Here is a 19,254-nt window from a genome sequence, read left to right as displayed (position 1 = left end):
CTTCTGATCCATCCTCCAGGCAACTTCCATCCGATCATATGATCCTATTCCAAAAACGCCAACCAATAAATATGCAGATATCCAAAGTTTATTGACATGACTATTTAAGTATCCTACTGAAATACCATCTCAATGAAAAATTTCCTAAAATGCTTTCCTTTTTTTATCGACATGATTTAGAGAATCCCAAAATCCTTTTCCAAAAGTGTATCCTATTTTATCCAAAGAGAACTGACAAATTTGTTGGTTCTTAAAAGGATTCCAAGATCTGTTCCTAAATGTTTCCCAATTTGGTCCTAAAATGGTTTCCCGGTTTGATCCAAAGATTGCCCGATTTGATTCAAAAATGATTCCCCTTTTGATCCTAAATGATTCCCCTTTTGATCCTAAATGATTCCCCGATTTGATCCTAAATGATTCCCAGATTGATCCTAAAGGATTCCATGACTCATCACAAAATGATCCATGACATGATACTTGGGGACAGAATGCCACAAGGCATGTCCCTCAGGAGTCCTTATCCCAAAATGACATTTCCTGCTCCTAACCTGACCAACAATCCACTGGTTATTGCATCCAAAATTACTTCTTTAGGCAAAATATCATTCATCCTCAGGCAAAGAGACATGTAAGTAATAGGCAAGAAGCCTGCAGTAACCCACAAGGACTCCAGCTTGATCCAAATGACTTCCAAAAAAAGGTTTCCTTACTTATTCAAAAGGAACAAGTATGCAGACACATAATTCTGAACAACTCCTTCCTACAATTCTAACATAACCAAACAAATGTATCCACTGAATCGTCGTTACGCCAGATTTAAAATCCGAAACAAATTTTCTGAGAACTTTTCTCGCTCATCCAAAGAACTCTTCTCCCCAAAAGGTTAAAACACATTTTGAAAGTTCCCATAATCACCCCATTGAGTAGTCTGTGCATTATCATTTACTGATCTCCAGGGAGATTATTTTTGTCATTTCTTTTGCAACATGAATATAATGAATGAGAACTTCTGTTTTTTACACTGAATGGATGTAAAATGGCTGTAGAAGTGGCCTTGCACTGCACAACAGCAAAATAAAAAAATACGCTTGGAAAGATTGTAAATCTTAATGTGAAGTAGGAAACGAATAAGATTCCAGTCATACAACCCTTTACTTAAATTCCAATTTTCACACTTAATGCCCCCTTTCCCCCTCTCACAAAAATACCTAAAAACCTCTCAAATGAATGCCCGGTTTCCAAGGACGTGCTCCAGTCATATTTCTCTCCAAGAATTAAGAGAAAATCTTACAGTGATGGGATTGATCCCTTGTCCTTCTGGTCCAGATTAAATCCAGGAGACGATCTAGGTTTAATCCGGGCTCTGGAGCAAGCTCCAAGGTGATAGATTTCCATTCCTCTATCTTTTGTGTTCCAATCCCCTGATAATCAATTCCAACATTCCAAAATTAGATCCCATTCCAGACCTGTTCCAAATGACAGTACTGAGCTACCATCCCATTCCAAAATCCAGATAATTCTATGATTATACAGTGTAGAAAATCCTATCCAAAAATCCACTCCAAAATCTAACCTTCAGTAATAAATAGAAAATGAAATAGAATTAATTGATAGTATAGACAATCAAAAGATCATTTATTCACAAAACAAATTTTATATTCATCGATTGAGGGAAAAGATTGATGTAAAAGGCAACCTAGATCCAATACCGGTTAGTTCATGTCACTGAACTGAAAAATAGCTTTACTACCAAATGCGACAGACTCAAAATGACTACATTCTGTGGCACCTCGCCAGATTATATTATCAAATAATCCAACTTCACTTTAAAATAACACATTGACAATACTAATTCTGACATTATGAAAAATGCACTAATTCTCTTCTAATCAAATATCACTTCTCACCAAAACTTGATTTTGCAGCAAAACCACTGCAAAATGTACCTTTTGTTTCAAGACTTTCTTGCAGAAACTTAGGATTTCCATAAAATAGGCTTAGGACATGTTTGAGCGATTTCGTACCTTTTGCATTGTATTGCTGACCTAGAACAACCCTTAGAGGCATTTGTTTTACAATTTTAAGTGAAGTGGTTACACACTCATTCTCTTCAAACAAAAAGTTTGCTGATGAAAGGACATCTCCCAAACATAGGAGAAAATTGCCAGCTGTCAAATTTCAGTGGAAATATTTTCACAAGCTTTTATTTTATCTAGCTAGATTACGTTACTTGTCCCCTTTCCATGATTACAATTTATGAATAACACTCAAGAGGGCACACCAACTACTGTACTTTCATCAGCAAACTTTTTAATGAGCAATTAGCTTGGAAGATATCATACCAGGTTATCCATAATCAATAGCAGGAATATCCTGGATCCTTATACATGTTATCTTCCAATTTCTTTGGATATCCAAGCTCCACTGATCCTTATACAACTTATCATCCAATTTCTTTGGACCAGCCAAACTCCACTCCGGTTAATCCCAAATGATCCCTATAAATCCATAAATCCCGATTAGCCATAAAGATTAACCGTTCAGATATCTGGGAAATAATAAAACAAAGATAAATTAGATGGAGCAAAACACAACATACAATGCAAATTACATATATCATTGATTATTAGGTATTTCAACACACCTCGGTTTCTATGGTGCATGTACTGTATTATACACAGGGTCTCCTTTCATGGTGAGGGTGATGCTGCCAGTATTGCGTACAATTGGTCAAAGTTCAAACTAATGACATTTTTTACAAGCACATAATAAAAATCATTCTGCGCAGTACCTTTTTGCGTGGTTATTATACTAAAACACTTAACTTCACCAACCCATTGCAATCACAACATGATTTCACTTTAAACAGAGATTTGGTCCAAGATTGTCTGATGATGAGTCCAATATCGTGGACATACCAAGATAACGTAAACATCTTTAGTCTCTTACTGAGAGTTGATGAATACCACATTTGATTTAGTCAGTCCAAGCTGGATGTTGCGACTCCTTTGGTTCACCACACATCATCAGTGGCATCACCTTCGATAAGGACTGCCCGACCATGATCGAGAACGCGACCTAGATTGCCTGAATGTCCTTCTTGGCGAATACAGTGGTGTTCTGCAGTATCTGTCACAACTGCGACTTCGGGACCTATAATCGTAACTTGAAGTGTGTCGACTGCTCGACCGAAACCCATCATCGGACACCTCTTTAACAGTAATATAAGACTCTTCGCCCTATAAGAAGAAAAATATCATGTACTTCCCAATATTATCACGAGAAATTTCTTCCAGACATTTTACACCTGATGTTTTATCTATCAATACTCCTTTTACGTCATTGTTCCTCAATCATCCTGTAAACTTAGTTTTACTCATCTGTCATGACCAGCCACCAATTTGTCTTCTAAGACAGGTCACCATCAACATTGGAAGATTCAAGGCTACTGGTCTTTTTCAAAGATGACATGCTTTCACAAGATTTAAATAGTACTCAAAGTTGACAAACAAATTGAACAAGTGCTATGAGACTCCCAAATATACACAAACTGTTTTTTGTCTTTCAACTAGGTCAGTCTATTGTTTTGCTTTTGTATGAACATACAGTGATATTCAACCTACTCACTATTTCGCAAGGGTCTGCCATGGTCAAAATATTCCTTCATAATTTGTAGAATTAAAAAAAGCTTGTGTTTAGGTTGTGACCTGATTTACTAAACACTCACTTTTTAAATAGGCATTTTGGTCATGGCATGCAGTCCCTTGTGAAATAGGAAATCCTGTACAAACCTCATGAGATGTAAACCTGGACCCGTCAAGATTTCTTATGGCATAATTCATGGCATCTGCTTTTTCGAACTCTACAATACCCCTACAGCTGCTGTCAACATCAGTAAAGAGGACATCTCCAGCCTCACGCATGTGGTCCTTCAAATCCTGCCAGCTCCCCGATGGTGGTAAATCTGAAAGGTGCCATGTCGAAAAATTTAGACAACTGCAGAATACTTTCATGAATTGAAAACCTACAAGAAAATAATAATAAAATAGTGTGGTTTATCGCTATCAGACAATTATAATTGCATTGTAGTACAGCTGCATTGTCAGTAAAACTCAATCAAAATGGCATGAACATGACACTCAATAATCGAAGTCAGCATCATTTTTGAAGCTGAAGCTCATCGTTATCTCTTGAGCGTTGAAAAACCAATGAACAATCTCGTCAATCATAAACTGAAATCTAACAACTAAAATGATAAAATTTAACAAAATCACTGACTACTATGGTATATCATTAATCATGACAGGATTTTCACTTACCAGTTACTGTGACTCTATACATGGACCTCCGGGGTGGCCCCCTCCCAGCGAAGCCACCACGAAAACCACCTCTGCCACGGCTGTTGAAGGGGCCCTTCGGAAACTCCACTTTCAAGCGGAATCCTTCCATGACCAAACGATTCCCATCATGCACTGCATCTTCAGCATCCCTGGAAAAACGACCAACAGTCTCAGAAAAACCTTCAAACCAGTTAATAGCCATTTGGTGTATAGTGTTTTCACGGTCAGTCATGTTGTAGGGCCGAACAATGATTTGTCGTGCCCAATTTAACTGAATCAAATGCTGTCATGGTGGCCGTGGTCATTTGGAGTGGACTTGATCTTGATTCCACTTGAAATATTTTGCCTGTCCCTCCTCCAAGTCCAACAACATGGACATAATACAGGTGGTCCGACTTAGGGTATGATAAAACACGACATCATGATGGGAAAAATGATAATTATACGTCTCCTCAGGACGCAAGGCAAGGGGAAGGGCAAGGCCAAACATTTTCTTTTTCTGTACTGCTGGCATGCCACACCTCTCCTGCTGGTCTGGTCTCCCCACCAACAATGGCAACATGACTCGACAGTGACACTTTATCATGACTACGAAACGACTAGCAAGCAGTGAACAAAAATAGTCTACGAGAAAGGAGGGTAACATAAAATCAATACTTTTGATGTGCCAAACCTTGGATCCTCGAACTCGATGAATGCAAACGGTGGTCCCCGCATAGTTTTCAGTTCGATTTTGACGATGTGGCCATACGCATCGAAAACTTCCTCCAAATCACCCTCCCGAACGTAGGGAGGGAGGTTCCCAACATACACATTCGATGATGGTGGTAGTCCTCTACCACCCCTAAATGACATATTGCGTGACAATTTTCCCTCGCACGAAATATTAGAGAAGGAAATCGAGATCTTTTAGCTGCCTTTTCTGAGAAAAATTTACAATAATTTTTCAAGATGGCCGTCAAGGGTGATTGATACGTCGGATTGTACATAGGCGGCGCTACTGAAAATTACAGTCTGTTTCAATATTTTGCACAACACCCATCAGTATTTTGAAATCCAAGCCTGGCTGCATTATAAATCAAATGTGCCTGGATTGTCATGCCCACCACGGTATATACTAAAATATCCTTGCATGGTTGGCTGTGCTCATTGTCTTTATTAATCCAGAAGGATCTGGTTAGTACCAGGACTTCAGCTCAAGGGACTATCTGATCTGCTACACCACAGTGTACAAGCCAGTGTTCATACTCAGTACAAAATCTGAAAAGTCACAATGACAAGATGAAAAGTACCTTTAAACACAAATCAAGCTATTATTTTGGATGTGGGACTGATGTCATAGTCTTGATTTATAAACAAAATGATAGTCACAGACAAGGACGGTGTCTCAGGGAGACAATAGTACCATAAATATCCCATGGAGGAGGAATCCAGGCAACTGTCACAACTTCACCAAAAGTCTGTAGTAGACGTTGATCAGGGTGTCAGCTGAGCAAAGTGAGCAACCAACAATGAGAGCCAACCAGATTATCATTTTGAATTCCAGAATTAGACCAAGAACACATCGAACTGATGACAAAACTTCCCAGATAATTGTCATGTAAAGCACATCTAGATTGCATTTAGTCAAGGCCTGTCACATCAAATGGTGTGGCATCACAATATCTTTTAAGGGACATCAGTCACCAAGTCCAGTATTTAGAACCATCTCCTAAAATGTTTGTCATTTCTTTCGATCTGAACAAGCTGATCATGGCCGTCTTATGTCAGATGGGATTTGCATTGATTAGTCCTTTTGAGATCGCAATTCTGGTACACACTTCAGGAGCCAGAACAGTCGGGCTCGAATAAAAGTAACCATCTAAACCCTTCAATACGAAAAGGCAAAAACACCGGTGATAACATGCAGATACCACTAGAAGACAAATTCCACAACCAGCCTGGACTGACAACCAAAATTTCAGCATGATATGCCACTAAAGGGGGAGCCTAGCTGTGAGTTCAAAATTAACTATCTTACAAATCAGCATGATAACTGATACCTGAGGGGAGTTGGGAGTATTTCGAAGAAGTCTCTCCCTCAAATACCGTAGACTAAGTCAACACAAAAATAACACCCGAGTAGACCGATATTGACACAAAACTTAATTTATTACATGTAACATTGCAGATTGGAATGCTTACAGCTGAAAGCCGATGCAAATGAATATCTTGATCTAAAACATAAATGGCACAAAAATCGCCCCATTCCATAATCAGGATCAATGGTTCTCAAACTACATGTACTGGTACATGATTTGGCTGAAAAGGTGAAGGTTATCAAAGTAGTAAATGGCTCGGCACGAAGAAATCTTGTTTGAGTGTCACATTCGCTCCAGTTGATGAATATGCAAGATAATCAAACAAGGACATATTGCAAGAGCAACAATGCAGGGGTAGCATATTTTTCTTCAATGGAGCAGGAAGCGGCACTCGAAAAGTATTTCTCAGAGCTGACCCCACAGTACGAGTATACAGTAACAGTATTTTCAAACAAACAAGTCTATGATCCAATGCATTGATGGTAATTTTTTAACATGGAAGGTTAAATTCAAGGTCTGTAGATCGTACCCTCCTTTGCTTTAAGCAATGCTTTCTGGAATGTTTTAACAAACGCAGTAGACCTTTTAACTGAGTTTCAGTACGGTACATAAGTCAGTTTTGGGATTTGTCAGAAAACGTAGAAATTTTTAGTTTCTAAATAAATTACTGTTAGTGCACATTTCAAGATGTACACGTACATCTGCCATGCTCACTAGATGCAAACTTTGTAATCAATGTAAGTGCTGGCCAGGGAATATCCTAAAAGCAAATGCCATCCCATTCGACAGGAAACTAAGACACCAAATCATTACATCAACCCCAAGCTTGCAGTAGTAACGTTGTTATACAACACTTAGCAGTGGACGTAGAACACAGAATGTACATTTATAAGCATGAGACAGAACATTGATAAAATCTAATAAAATGATGGCATCAGGGACCCCTGCCATACCGGTTTGTTGGTTTCAAGCCATTTCAATGTACAACAAGGATATTAGGCGCCTTGCTCCATCAAATGTTAAACCATCCACTGGTCCAAACTCGCGTGCATAGAGACATGCAGAATTATAGTATTCCTTGAAGACAGCCTGAGGGTGGGTTGATTAGAGATAGCTGGCCAGAAAAGTCATAGTCATCTACAACAAGGTACATTGATAACTCTCACAAACAGATTATCTTATCTTCAGCTTTTCGTTACTGTGTCAGCAAATGAACAGAAGTTTGCCATCAAGTCTCTTCCAGAAATTTTGAACCACAGAATCACTTTTATCATGATTTTCTGAGGAGCACAGGAACAGAGGTCGTGCAGTGATGTCAATCTGTGCTCGGGACTCGTCTGATATTACCAACAAGATGTGCCACAGGTGGATACTATCATGGTTGACATCAGTACACATCACTCCCGCCATTGCAGCACCGACAACAAAGTATGCCACGAAGGCTAGTGACGTACTTGTGACATTTAGAATGAAGTGTTTTACAAATGAAATCATCTGCATGGCCTCTAGAACAAATGTAGACAATACCACAGGGAGACAGTGAGTGACAATCTATGTGAGATTCAGGACTGAAAATAACGATTAGTTGGGGGAAGTGATAGACAACATCGAACAACAATTTTCTTTTTTCTGACAGACTTGTGCACAAGCTGTGATGATCATGCAGAGGGAGAAATTATCAGTGTAACTAGGACAGAACATCTACATGATATTATTCACCCCTTCACCACTCAATAATAATCTATGTGGATGACATTATGACCTGGTCCTTGGCTTTTTTTAACACTGCAAACTAGCCTCTACCTCTTGGAGCACGAATCTTCCATTGTCACAATATTTCAACTCGCTCACATCACTATGATGGACCACAGCTTATTGTTTGTTTTGAGACATGAATAATTTTCATATGTCAATACGGATACCTCAACCAGTAGACAGTGTTGCAGAGGCATGTTTACATGATGTTGAAAATAAACCAACTTTACCATATCACCTCGGGGGAATTGGGACCACCTTTTCAAACAAATAGCAGCATTCCCGTTACCCATCAATTAATAGTTTTGAGGAGATACATGTACCCATGGCCTTACAGGGACTTCCAATTCAAGTACGGATGAATTTTAAAGAACAATTGACATTTTGATACCTCACTTTTTATCCAAACTTACGAAATCCAGGGCAACTATCTGCCACCGTTCCTACGTCCAATCCATTGACGAGGATCCCAAATAATTGCCGAGCCTCCAAATTAATGACTACCATGCAAGTCCCAAAACTTCTAAAGCCCCATCAATAATGGGTCTTTAGGTGCTGCCATGTATCCCGAAGCATGGCAGTCCTAGCTAATGTAGGACTGCCTCCAAATCCTAATCCTATGTTAGACCCATGCCATGATTGCCGACCAAATCCAAACCCTTGTAGCGATAAAATAAGAAATTATATTAGAGTTTACAATAGGAAAATACTCGATTCACAGACAATTAGGGATTATCATTGTTTCAAAATCACACTAACACATTTGTTTTACAACACTCATTAAGTACATGATGCAGGAGGTGAAGGAATAAATGCTATTTTATCATTCTCATTAACATTCAAAATGACAATCGACCAATTTTGGACCCTACCTGAACACAAAATTACAACTTTTTACTTGCAAAAGATTTTGCACTCAATGCCATATTCGTACACAAAATTACAGGGAAATATTCAAGGATATTTCACAGACATTATGAGAAGATATGCATAACATGTATATGTACATGTACATTTCCTTAAGTTTGGTGGTTAGAAACCTTAAGGAAATTTTGCCAAAAAACCTGTTAGTGCTAGTCAGAATTACCTTGAAAAATCTCTAAATCTCGTCATTGATAAATAGGAATCACAACAGTCTTATCCTCAGAATTACCTTGAATTGATTGTTCAGTCAATGCCACATGTACATGTACACAAGACCAAAAACAAGATTTATTTGACTGACTTCGAGGAATGTTCAACGTTCTTGCTGACAAGACTCCAGCATTCATCACAATATGACAAATGTTTGACACCACGACTCTTGGTGCAATAATCATACCTCCAGAGCCAACAATATGAAATATGATATTATGCATAAGACTGACAGTGACTGTGACACTGATTGCACATTGGCTGTTCCAAATAGCAGTAAACAGCAGAACTAGTGTGTACAAACCAAGACTCCAGAAACATCATTCGGATAATCCATTCAAACACCAAGAGTAAAGTAGAAACATTGCTAGAAAATATGTGATCGTTGTTTCATATCAGTTGTATGTTTTTTCATATCATTTTTTTAGAACTTTTTCATTTCTACCGCCTCAGGATTGTCCATTTTTATGAGAACCCAAATAAAATAGAAGATTTTTACAGCTCTGCTGTTTTTGATTTTTCGTTTTTTGGACATTCTTTCCAATGGGTTTACTACCAGAGTGAGAAATGAAGCAACTGCTGTTTTTGATTTTTCATTTTTTGGACACCCTTTCCAATGGGTTTACTACCAGAGTGAGAAATGAAGCAACTAGAGGAAGCTCCTGGAGTCAAGGCCATATACACATGGTGTGCTTGAGTATTTTCCACCTGTAAAAAATTGCGCGAAGGATAAAGTCATCATACCGGTCATCGTCCTCAGTGAAATCCAGTGACTAGAAAATCCTAAATCGTCTCCTAGCCTATTGCCGTCCTTTGACGAAAACACATTAAGTATCTAAGAAAACATAAAAGAATCTCTTATTTTACAATCGTCATGGAAAGTAATCAAAAAAGTTTTGAAGTGTTGTTACTATCAAAGGACACATTTGGTTTCATTCAGATGAGTTATATTGTTACAAACTGAACTGTGCATGTTTTTACGGCTCTTGTAATGGCTGCATGATCAAGCCTTCTTCTGTCTAAAGTTCTAGTTCTTGAGCCTAAAAATGGCCCAAACTACTTTGTAAAACAAATTGTGCCCTTTTACAGGTGAACACTTCAATACAAGCTTAAGCTTAAAAACACAGACAATGGCAATGATTGGGGATGATGCAGACAGGCAATATGATACTTTGCACTAAAATTACGGAATGCAATTACATTCATTGATTTATGTATTAGCAAAACATGAGACAAGGTGTTGGTCTTGTCCATTTTCTTAACTCAGTTTTAATTACAAGCATATCCATGAGTAAAATTCTCAAAGAATTGTTGAACAATATAGGAAATTCAACCATTCTTTACAACATTATCAGGAATGCAACCCAGTGCTAGAAGTATCAGATGAGATCACGTTTCAAAGACTATATAGTTTAGAGAGATAGATTTGTACATACTAATAAATAAATATCATAATATTTAACAAAATAAAACAACAACTACAATTATATATATCGTGTAAATGAAATGGTGTAGAGTATTCATAAATATCTAATTTCTAAAAGAGCCACAATAATTTCAGCTGAGCAATTGCAAAATAAGGTGTAGGCTCATAAATCATATCCCACCACAAACAGTTATCATAGGCAACAATCTTAAAATTCCATATACAGCTTAGTATCTTAGAGATTCTACATTGGTAATTCACAGACAAAAATCACAACAAAAACACAAAGAAACATACCGCAAAATCACTTTCTTTGACCTGGGCATACTGTCCCCCAGAAAAATATATTTTCCAAGAAACCTAGACTTTTCTGGTTTGCTGGCTGAACAATACCAGTGAAGAAGTCTTACATTGCAAAAGGACATCTGATCAGTCAGGAAAGAGTGATTTTACAGTACAGACATGAAGTATCAAATCTGGAATCAATAATTTGGCAAATCAAACACAGTTATCAATTACGCCCATTTACCAGAATTCGAACCAGTCGTAATGATTTCAACATAACATTTGATACGTTATTGCACACACCAGTATTTATTCCAACAATAGAGCAGGAAGAAATTATTAATTGGACCTTGTTTACAGATCAATTCAGAATGTTCTTTACATAGAGCTCTTAAATCAAAAGCAGAACATAACTGCCGGCTACCAAGTAACATGGAAAATAAGTGCTACAAAGTGCAACTTTTAGGAGAACAAGCGCAATGCTTAGAATGTCAGAACGGACTTGTCTGTATAATTCTATTGATTGCACATTTCATTTTGTGTTTGAAATTTTGATAATAGCGTTTTTTATTGTACCATTACCAGAACAATTCAATTTCAAGAAAATCTAGAGTGCAGCTAATTTCTTGGTCTAATTTATCAGAGAGCAGGAATGAGAACATAGGTATCATGAAAGATTGAAGTTGAACACACTCAAGTATCAGTGGCAGTGTAATGGGCAAAAACGACAGTTTATGGCAAAATGGACAGTTTATGGCAAAATCTCGAGGAAGGGTTGAATGATACAGGTTTTCATTAACATACTGACTAGAGATATTTACCTCGGGTGAAAAATCCTACTCCTAGTCCTATGCCAAGAGTGAGCGATTAAAAAACCAAAAATTTGAAATGGGAAAATTTGATTATAAAGTGAATAATGTGATAACACAAAAAATGCTCAGGAATGAAAAGAAGTGAATATATTTGAAATGTAATACCAGGAATGTTAAATAAACTGTAGCCGAATTTCAACGTTCGACTCAGATCTAATTCTGATGGAAACAATCTCAACCTGATCAAACAGTAAAATGGGTTCAAACCAAATTTATATTTCACTGTTATAATCAAAGATTATCTCATCAGCCCCAGACTCAATCTTCATATGATTTGATATTTTAGTTTATTCCACAACAATGTCTTTTTTCTATTATTAATGGTTTTAAATTCATGATTTATAACTATGGCAACAGAAATCAACCTTAGTTTTGGTATAAGGTTAGTAAAAATGATCGAAAGTAATCATTTTGTTTATATTAATTAATCTTGACAAGATCATGGAATGCATCACAATTGATCTGATGGAATGATTGAAATGGGATGACTCCACAATAATGAAGCAGTGGTTGACAGAAATCTCTTTGAGACAGGTGTCAATCAGGTGAGAACAATTTGCCTTTGTTTTCTCACTCAAAACAACCTTGACTAGATACGGCAAGCACTAGCTCGATGTAAACAAATCAGTTTGATCCAACAAAAACAACACAAGAGCACCTATTTAGCATGAGTTGTGACTATCCAGATCTCAATGGGTTAAAATATCAAGCACCAGACTTAAAACTGTAAAGACAACTGACATGACTGATGTGCTACTACATCTACTGCCCAGTGTATTGAATACAAGTGGGTTACTACAGTCCCTAATTGAGTTACCAATGGATGTACCTTTTTTCATCAATACCTGAATGAATAAGGCAAGAAACCTACATCAGCTTTGCAGTTTTCTTTCTATATCACATTAAAAGTGATAATTCAGCCAGATCACTATGGTGACCGCGACCTTGACCTTGACCTTGACCTAGAACTAGAGCTTGAGCTAGAACTAGACCGTGATCGTGAGTATGAACGCTTCATTGGAGAATAACTGGGCGATCCTCTCGTACGACGCGGCGACCAACTTTTACTTCGAGATCGAGAACGTTTTGATCTTCCTCCACGGTCCTTCATTACCCTAATGTACGACGTTTCACCCTGGAACATAATAAGATGGGGTTACTATAACTACAGAACAACTAACAAAATGGAACATTTTTAAACCTTTCAAGGCTTGGCTGTATTTGGCAGGATTCCTAAATAAAAATCTGAATTGCATCAACATGTAGCCAGCCAACATACTGGCCGCTGAGAACAAAACAGAATAATCTTGAAATCATCAATCAATTTTGATAAATATTGTAATCATTCATCGATTCACACTAAAACTAATATGTTACCAGTTATTAGCTACTGACACTAACAACCTAAATTCAAAACCAGATTGTAATATCTCATGGTTGTCACACTGAATATCATTTCCAGCACATCACCAGGCCTTGAAAGCTTCTTTTTCACACTTTTTCAAACGAATGATAAATCAGAGTTCTTGTAATTTGTATTCACAGTGTGACACGGAAAATACCTTCAAAATGATTTCATAAACATCACTAAGTACTTATAGACACTTGGAACCAATATTTCTGATTTATTTTCAACAATGATTAAAATTGATACTAGAACTGAATAGTTCAAACACTTGCACAAGGCACTGGCAGGCTACTTCACGGACAAGACTGATGGGCTATGAAGGACTATCAATCCCCGTTAGAAGGTATGCTTGTAAATGGAAATATCCCAAACTCTGGTGTGCCCATCTGAATTCCTAGTCCTAGATGGTAAGGTAACTGAACTAAAAAATAAACATGGAAGTGCGTTCAGGAAATAGGAGAGATGTCAGCCTGTAGATATTTGAACACATAACTTCCCAGTGTTGTGGTAGGCACCATAACCGCTACACCACTAAGAAAATAACTTTCCCAGCCACCAGTCTCTGATTTATCACTCACCGTAATATATTCAACAACAAGTAATAATACAAAATCCATGCATATCTTATAAAAACACATTTCAGAAAAAACTGAAACAATGTTTCTCTTACCATGAAATCATCCAGATGTTGCAAATAGGGAGCAAACTTTTATTTCGCAATATACGTGAGAAGGATGTTTAAAAAATAGTTGTTACAAAGAAACATCTGACAAAACTGTTATATTGGCTTCATTTTATTTCTACAGTAGTAGTATATAGTCATAGGATTCAAACCCCAAACAGTTGGCCATCTATTGTTAATAGGCCTACTTAAAATAAACTCGAAATAATTCACCTAGGACAGAGAGCATAGGTAGAGGGCCACCTGATTTTAAAATTCAGAGCAAGGAATGTCACAGTATCAAAATGAACACCACTAAGTTCCGCATGTGTGCTGTGTGAACAAACCCGAACAGCAAAGGGTGATGTGCTCAAATAACAGAACAAGTTGAAAATCTCCAACTGACGACCCAATTGACATCAAATCGACTCTTCTCGGTACATGTAGGGCCAACCTAAAATAATATGTGGCAGATTCTTCCAAGTCCAACAACAAAACCACTCAAAGTCCAACCTCCACACTGATTTAGACTTACCTCATTCTCCCCCTAAACAATGCCAAGCAACAACAACAGAAACTAGAATCACCACTGTTTTCATTATTGCAGTGTCCAACTTCATCTGGGAGTCTGACGATACAATGTCAAAATTTGTTTTCTGTAAAACCCTATCTGGATTAATATGAACTGCACGAGCACTCTTCCCAGTTTTGTGAAGGAAGAATTCTTCATTGTTTTCAATAAGACATCCTAATTTTGTTCCAAAATACCCATCACCAATTAAATTCCCACATCCATTTTACATTTTTAGAGATACCCACCAGATACATGAAGGAAAAACACCAGTGGTGTAACATGATACAATTTGCTGTCAGCATCAGTCCCTCCCACTCAGATTTAAAAAGACATTTCTTCAATAAAGATGTTCTACTGATCTCACCAACTCACCTCATGAGATCTGAATTTTGTTCCATCTAATTTTTTAACCGCATATTTCATGTCCTGTTTTCTAAGGAATTCTACCATGCCGGTACCATCCTTGTAGACATCTGCAAATGCTACATCACCAGCTTCTCGCATATGGTCTTTTAGGTCCTGCCAGCTGCCTGTTGGTGGTAAACCTTTAACAAAACATAGTCATATCAAATGCAATTGTTGAACAAACTGCCTAGGAGAAGGAGATCCTTTAACGAAACATTACTACATAGTATAGTACTAACAATTTCGTCAATAAATGAATAGGTGGTGCTTTGTGAAAACACAACAAGTCGAATGACTGACAATGCCCTGGTTGGCTGGTCCCAAACTTTGGTGGCACAAGTTGGCTACCAAAGTATTTCTTCCAATTCAGTCCTACACACTGTACTGCAATGCAGAAACACAATTTAACGTCATAGTTTTAGACAAGTACCTTTGACAAAGACCCTATACTCTGTTCTTCTTGACGGACCACTGCCTTTTCCACCTCTCCCTCTCCCCCTTGTTCCCAACGTTCCACGTGGAAATTCAACTCTTAATTTGTAGCCATCATAAGGGTAGCCATCTCTTTTCTCTATTGCATCCGAGGCATCCCTGAAAACAAAATTTTGAAAAGATGAGGACCATTCATTTCATGACAGACACTACTGTCATTGACGTCGACAGCGACTACTAATTCCATCTAACAGTACACTAGCCTGCGATTTGGGTCCCACTCGCAAATGACGCGATTGTGGTCCCATCTCCGACTCTGGAGCAGAGGAGTGTCTTGTTGTTACAGGCTGCTCTTACACTGGAGAAGTGAGAAGGGCCTGTGACAATTGTGTACCATTACCAAGCCGCAAGCATTAGCAAGCAAGCACAAGCAGTTTGTTTGTCTGTATGTTTGTTCGTAATTACGACTCTTAGATTACACTCACTTACGAAACACGAAAGGGTCGCTAAATTGGCGATTCACCACCGTCTTTAATCTCACCTTGGATCATCAAATTCTACAAAAGCAAAAGGCGGTCCTCGTTTGTTCTTGAGGTCAATGTCAATGATCCTGCCAAATTTGCAGAACAGATCCTCAATGTCACATTCTCGAATATCAGGTGGCAAATTTCCAACATAAATCTTTCCATCACCTCTACTGTTAAATGCCATATTTTTTAGTTCTTAATGAGCTATAGAACTAGAGCAATTGTGTTTATTGTTCTTTTCATTGATTTTGTTTTATTCTGGTATGTTTTTAGAGGGGAAAAGGAGGAGAGTTGATGAGGCAGAACCTTTGTTGCCATCAATAAAAAATCGGAAACTTTCGGTAATTCCCGGAAAATTCCGATCTGTCAAATCGAAGTGAATTGTGGGAAGATATATTTCACTAACGATATTGCACTAAAACGTGCCTAGCAACAGCCAATCACTTGCCTGACCTGGCCAACACTAGCCAATGCACTAGAAGTTGCGGTGTGGTTGCCGAGTCAACGACCCGCCTGTCCAAATTATAATTTTCGGGAATTTATCCGAAACTTGCAGACATACACTCGCCTTGTCGATTTAATCCGCTCATCTGTTGTTCTATTTTCATTCATAAAAGGTGAGTAGGTCTGTGAGGTAAGCCTAAACTCGAAATTGACAAGCCGATTTAAATTTGTTCACTGGACCAGATCGTCGCGCGCAATTATCAGTTCGGGAAACCCCGAATTTAGCAACGTCACGTCATACATTTCATGCATACAATAGAGAGATTGAGCCAGCTTACGTTTCAATTCGCGTTCACCAGGTACATTAGGGAGTTTCCGCAAAACCATCGAAACGTCAAATAGAACGCCTAGGCTATTGTTCTACATTGTGGAGTCATTATCATGACATGAGGTCAAACGACAATGAAAAATGATAAGGCATTTAGGCCCTAGGCCTATGTCAGCGTTTCAGGGGCGTTGCGAAAACTATAACTCCCCATTTGGCATCCCATTAATGATTAATATAATTGACGACATCAGTCATAGTGTCATTTATGACGCAAAAAAATTGGTGCCAGCACAAGACCATAACCTGATGTCAGTTCGAGAAATGTTAGATTAGAATTTGGAAACGTATCCGAATTCTAACATTTCTCGTACTGATGTGTGGAAAGAAGGAGTAGTACTGGAGTCTGGTATAAATGGTAGTGCAATGGCGTAGCCATACATTGGTTACAAAAATTTGTGGAAATAAATTAAGCCTGGTATAATATTCGAAGTCCTCCAGTCAAATGACCAGTAGGCTACAGTAGCTAATCCTGAATGATACATTAGCCTCCAAATTTAGAGAAAATGATGCATTTGCTCATTCTACTGTGAAAGTGAAAAGTGTATGATGAAAATTCTCTTGTTCCATTTCAGGTTCCGACATCATGTCTGAACGAAAGGCTGTTATCAAGAATGCCGACATGTCTGAGGATATGCAGCAGGAGGCAGTTGACTGTGCAACGCAAGCATTGGAAAAGTTCAACATTGAAAAAGACATCGCTGCTTACATCAAGAAAGAGTTTGACAAGCGATACAACCCCACTTGGCATTGCATCGTCGGACGAAATTTCGGCAGTTATGTAACTCATGAGACCAAGCATTTCATTTACTTTTATTTGGGTCAAGTGGCGATCTTGCTCTTCAAATCTGGATAGACTGCAAAATTTCATCTTGGTGTTATCAGACCAGACATTTAAACTACGTTGAACTTCACTGCGAACAATGTTTATTTGCATGTGGACTGGCTATCAATAGTATCAATAAACTATCAAACAACAACATTGACATTCTGAACCTTGTGTCATAGAAGCATTGCCAATTTGTGAAAAGAAATCTCTGCCATTGGACATTAGTCATTGTTTCGCTGGTGTTCCTTATTGAACGTGCCATTTTGTGAATAAAATCTCTGCCATCAGTCATAGTCTCAGACGGACAGCTGTGTCTGGTTGTTCAAGACAAGTGTTTTTACTAACACTGGAAAAGGCCAGCGTCAGTATTAACAAAACTTGTTCTTACATTTGTAACAACCAAGCCCTGATTGAAATCCCTCAGACTTCATCATTCTGCCATGCTAAATTTGCAAATTTCCTCCTATACAATAACCATCGTGGAGATCTTATTGCATCAAGTTCAAGACCTACTTCTGTTCAAATTATGAAAATGAAATACATGTAATCACTTTATTGTTTGTTAGTACCACTATATCTACCAGTTGATATTACATCATAGATATGTCCATTTCAGTGACGGTTATTGTTTTTCTTTGATTCTTAGATAGATTCATTAGTAATTCCATTGATTCTGGTTGTATTGAATTCTTAACTCACAAACAAACTGCGAAAAATATGTGATGTGATTATATCATCATTGTATTTTAGTACCTGCAAAAAATGTGATAATAGTAGAAATTTTACTCTACATTTGATGTGCTCGGCAAACTAACTTTGCAGAAGAATTAGGGGTTTGTTTCGGACTCGAGTCCTGGGTTGACTAGGTTTGATTATAGTTTGGTAAACCAGCAGTATCTGCGTCGTCAATCGGTAGTCAATACTTGTAGTATAGTAGTAAGACTGATTCATTTAGAATATTTGGTTGGTGGTAATGCATAGTAGGAGAAATAAAGTAGAACTAGGCTTGCAAAGGCCAACTTTAGAAACTGCCAGGCAGAGGTGGGATGACTGTACTGTTATTAGTGAAAAACTGCCAGGATACATAACTTGTACCCGGTTGCATTGACTTGAGAAGAAAAGCATTTGCCATTGTGGTGCCGTGGAAGTGTCGCAACCAATGCTTATATTTTCTTTCTGTTTGTGATATTTGTTAGAACTATTTTACCTTGCGGGGTTGTACAACATTGTTTATATAATTGTGCTGATGTATAAACTTTTAATATAAAAAGATGTAATTGCAAGTTCTAATGTTTGATTGTTCGTTGCTTTCAAAGTTATTACATATTCTGATGCACAATCCAAAATATTGTGTTTTGTTGGTGACTGTTCGTTTTAGATTTACGTTATTTACATAGTAATGTAAAGTTCTTCAGCCCTTAATAGTATTTCTCCCAGCAAGAGCTGAATCTGTGCTGTTTCTTTATAGTCCAGTGCATACCAACATATCTTCGATGTGGACAACACACTTAGATTGAACCTCAATAGTCTTCATTCCAATTCAATATGGAAAGCTGTGACTCGCCGTCAGAAGGAAGGATTTTTCTGTCTGATTGTCCCGAAAACACTTTCCGGTGTTTGGAATGTAATCCACCACAAATCTATGGCTCTATGACAATCTTCAAGACAGCCAACTTCAATGACCCTCATTCCGTAC

The 19,254-nt window shown here is 37.9% G+C and overlaps 3 protein-coding genes across 11 annotated transcripts; 1 reads left to right on the top strand and 2 right to left on the bottom strand.

Annotated features, from left to right (window-relative positions):
- Positions 1-41: 41 nt before the first annotated feature.
- On the bottom strand, positions 42-6,389 carry LOC135483071 (serine/arginine-rich splicing factor 1-like). Of its 4 annotated transcripts, none has more exons than XR_010446293.1 (6): positions 5,014-6,389; positions 4,320-4,489; positions 3,792-3,964; positions 2,919-3,239; positions 2,343-2,548; positions 42-1,573 (listed from the first exon to the last, which is right to left on the bottom strand). XR_010446293.1 is itself a non-coding variant. In XM_064763581.1 (4 exons), exons 1-4 carry the CDS (start codon positions 5,193-5,195, stop codon positions 3,036-3,038), a joined length of 729 nt encoding a protein of 242 aa, XP_064619651.1. In that variant the 5' UTR covers positions 5,196-6,389; the 3' UTR covers positions 1,616-3,035. The 4 variants fall into 4 exon arrangements, 1 of the variants encoding a protein (XP_064619651.1); XR_010446292.1 differs by having other exon boundaries at positions 2,950-3,239; XR_010446291.1 differs by having other exon boundaries at positions 2,343-3,239.
- Positions 6,390-6,472: 83 nt separating this feature from the next.
- Positions 6,473-16,217, bottom strand: LOC135483072 (serine/arginine-rich splicing factor 1-like). Of its 6 annotated transcripts, XR_010446294.1 has the most exons (6): positions 15,915-16,217; positions 15,372-15,532; positions 14,909-15,081; positions 11,843-13,028; positions 10,055-10,145; positions 8,819-8,835 (listed from the first exon to the last, which is right to left on the bottom strand). XR_010446294.1 is itself a non-coding variant. In XM_064763582.1 (5 exons), the coding sequence occupies exons 1-5, from the start codon at positions 16,082-16,084 to the stop codon at positions 8,711-8,713; spliced, it is 720 nt and encodes a 239-aa protein (XP_064619652.1). In that variant the 5' UTR covers positions 16,085-16,217; the 3' UTR covers positions 6,473-8,710. The 6 variants fall into 6 exon arrangements, 5 of the variants coding, with proteins under 5 accessions (XP_064619652.1, XP_064619653.1, XP_064619656.1 ...); XM_064763582.1 differs by lacking the exon at positions 11,843-13,028 and having other exon boundaries at positions 6,473-8,835; XM_064763587.1 differs by lacking the exon at positions 8,819-8,835 and having other exon boundaries at positions 10,056-10,145; positions 11,843-11,869.
- Positions 16,218-16,381: 164 nt separating this feature from the next.
- LOC135483073 (dynein light chain LC6, flagellar outer arm-like) lies at positions 16,382-18,904 on the top strand. The gene is made up of 2 exons (XM_064763588.1): positions 16,382-16,517; positions 17,305-18,904. Exon 2 carries the CDS (start codon positions 17,316-17,318, stop codon positions 17,583-17,585), a length of 270 nt encoding a protein of 89 aa, XP_064619658.1. The 5' UTR covers positions 16,382-16,517; positions 17,305-17,315; the 3' UTR covers positions 17,586-18,904.
- The last annotated feature ends 350 nt before the right edge of the window (positions 18,905-19,254 follow it).

This window comes from Lineus longissimus, chromosome 2 (assembly GCF_910592395.1).
Source record: "Lineus longissimus chromosome 2, tnLinLong1.2, whole genome shotgun sequence".
Lineage (NCBI taxonomy): Eukaryota > Metazoa > Nemertea > Pilidiophora > Heteronemertea > Lineidae > Lineus > Lineus longissimus.
This window is presented reverse-complemented; position numbering and strand designations above follow the sequence as displayed.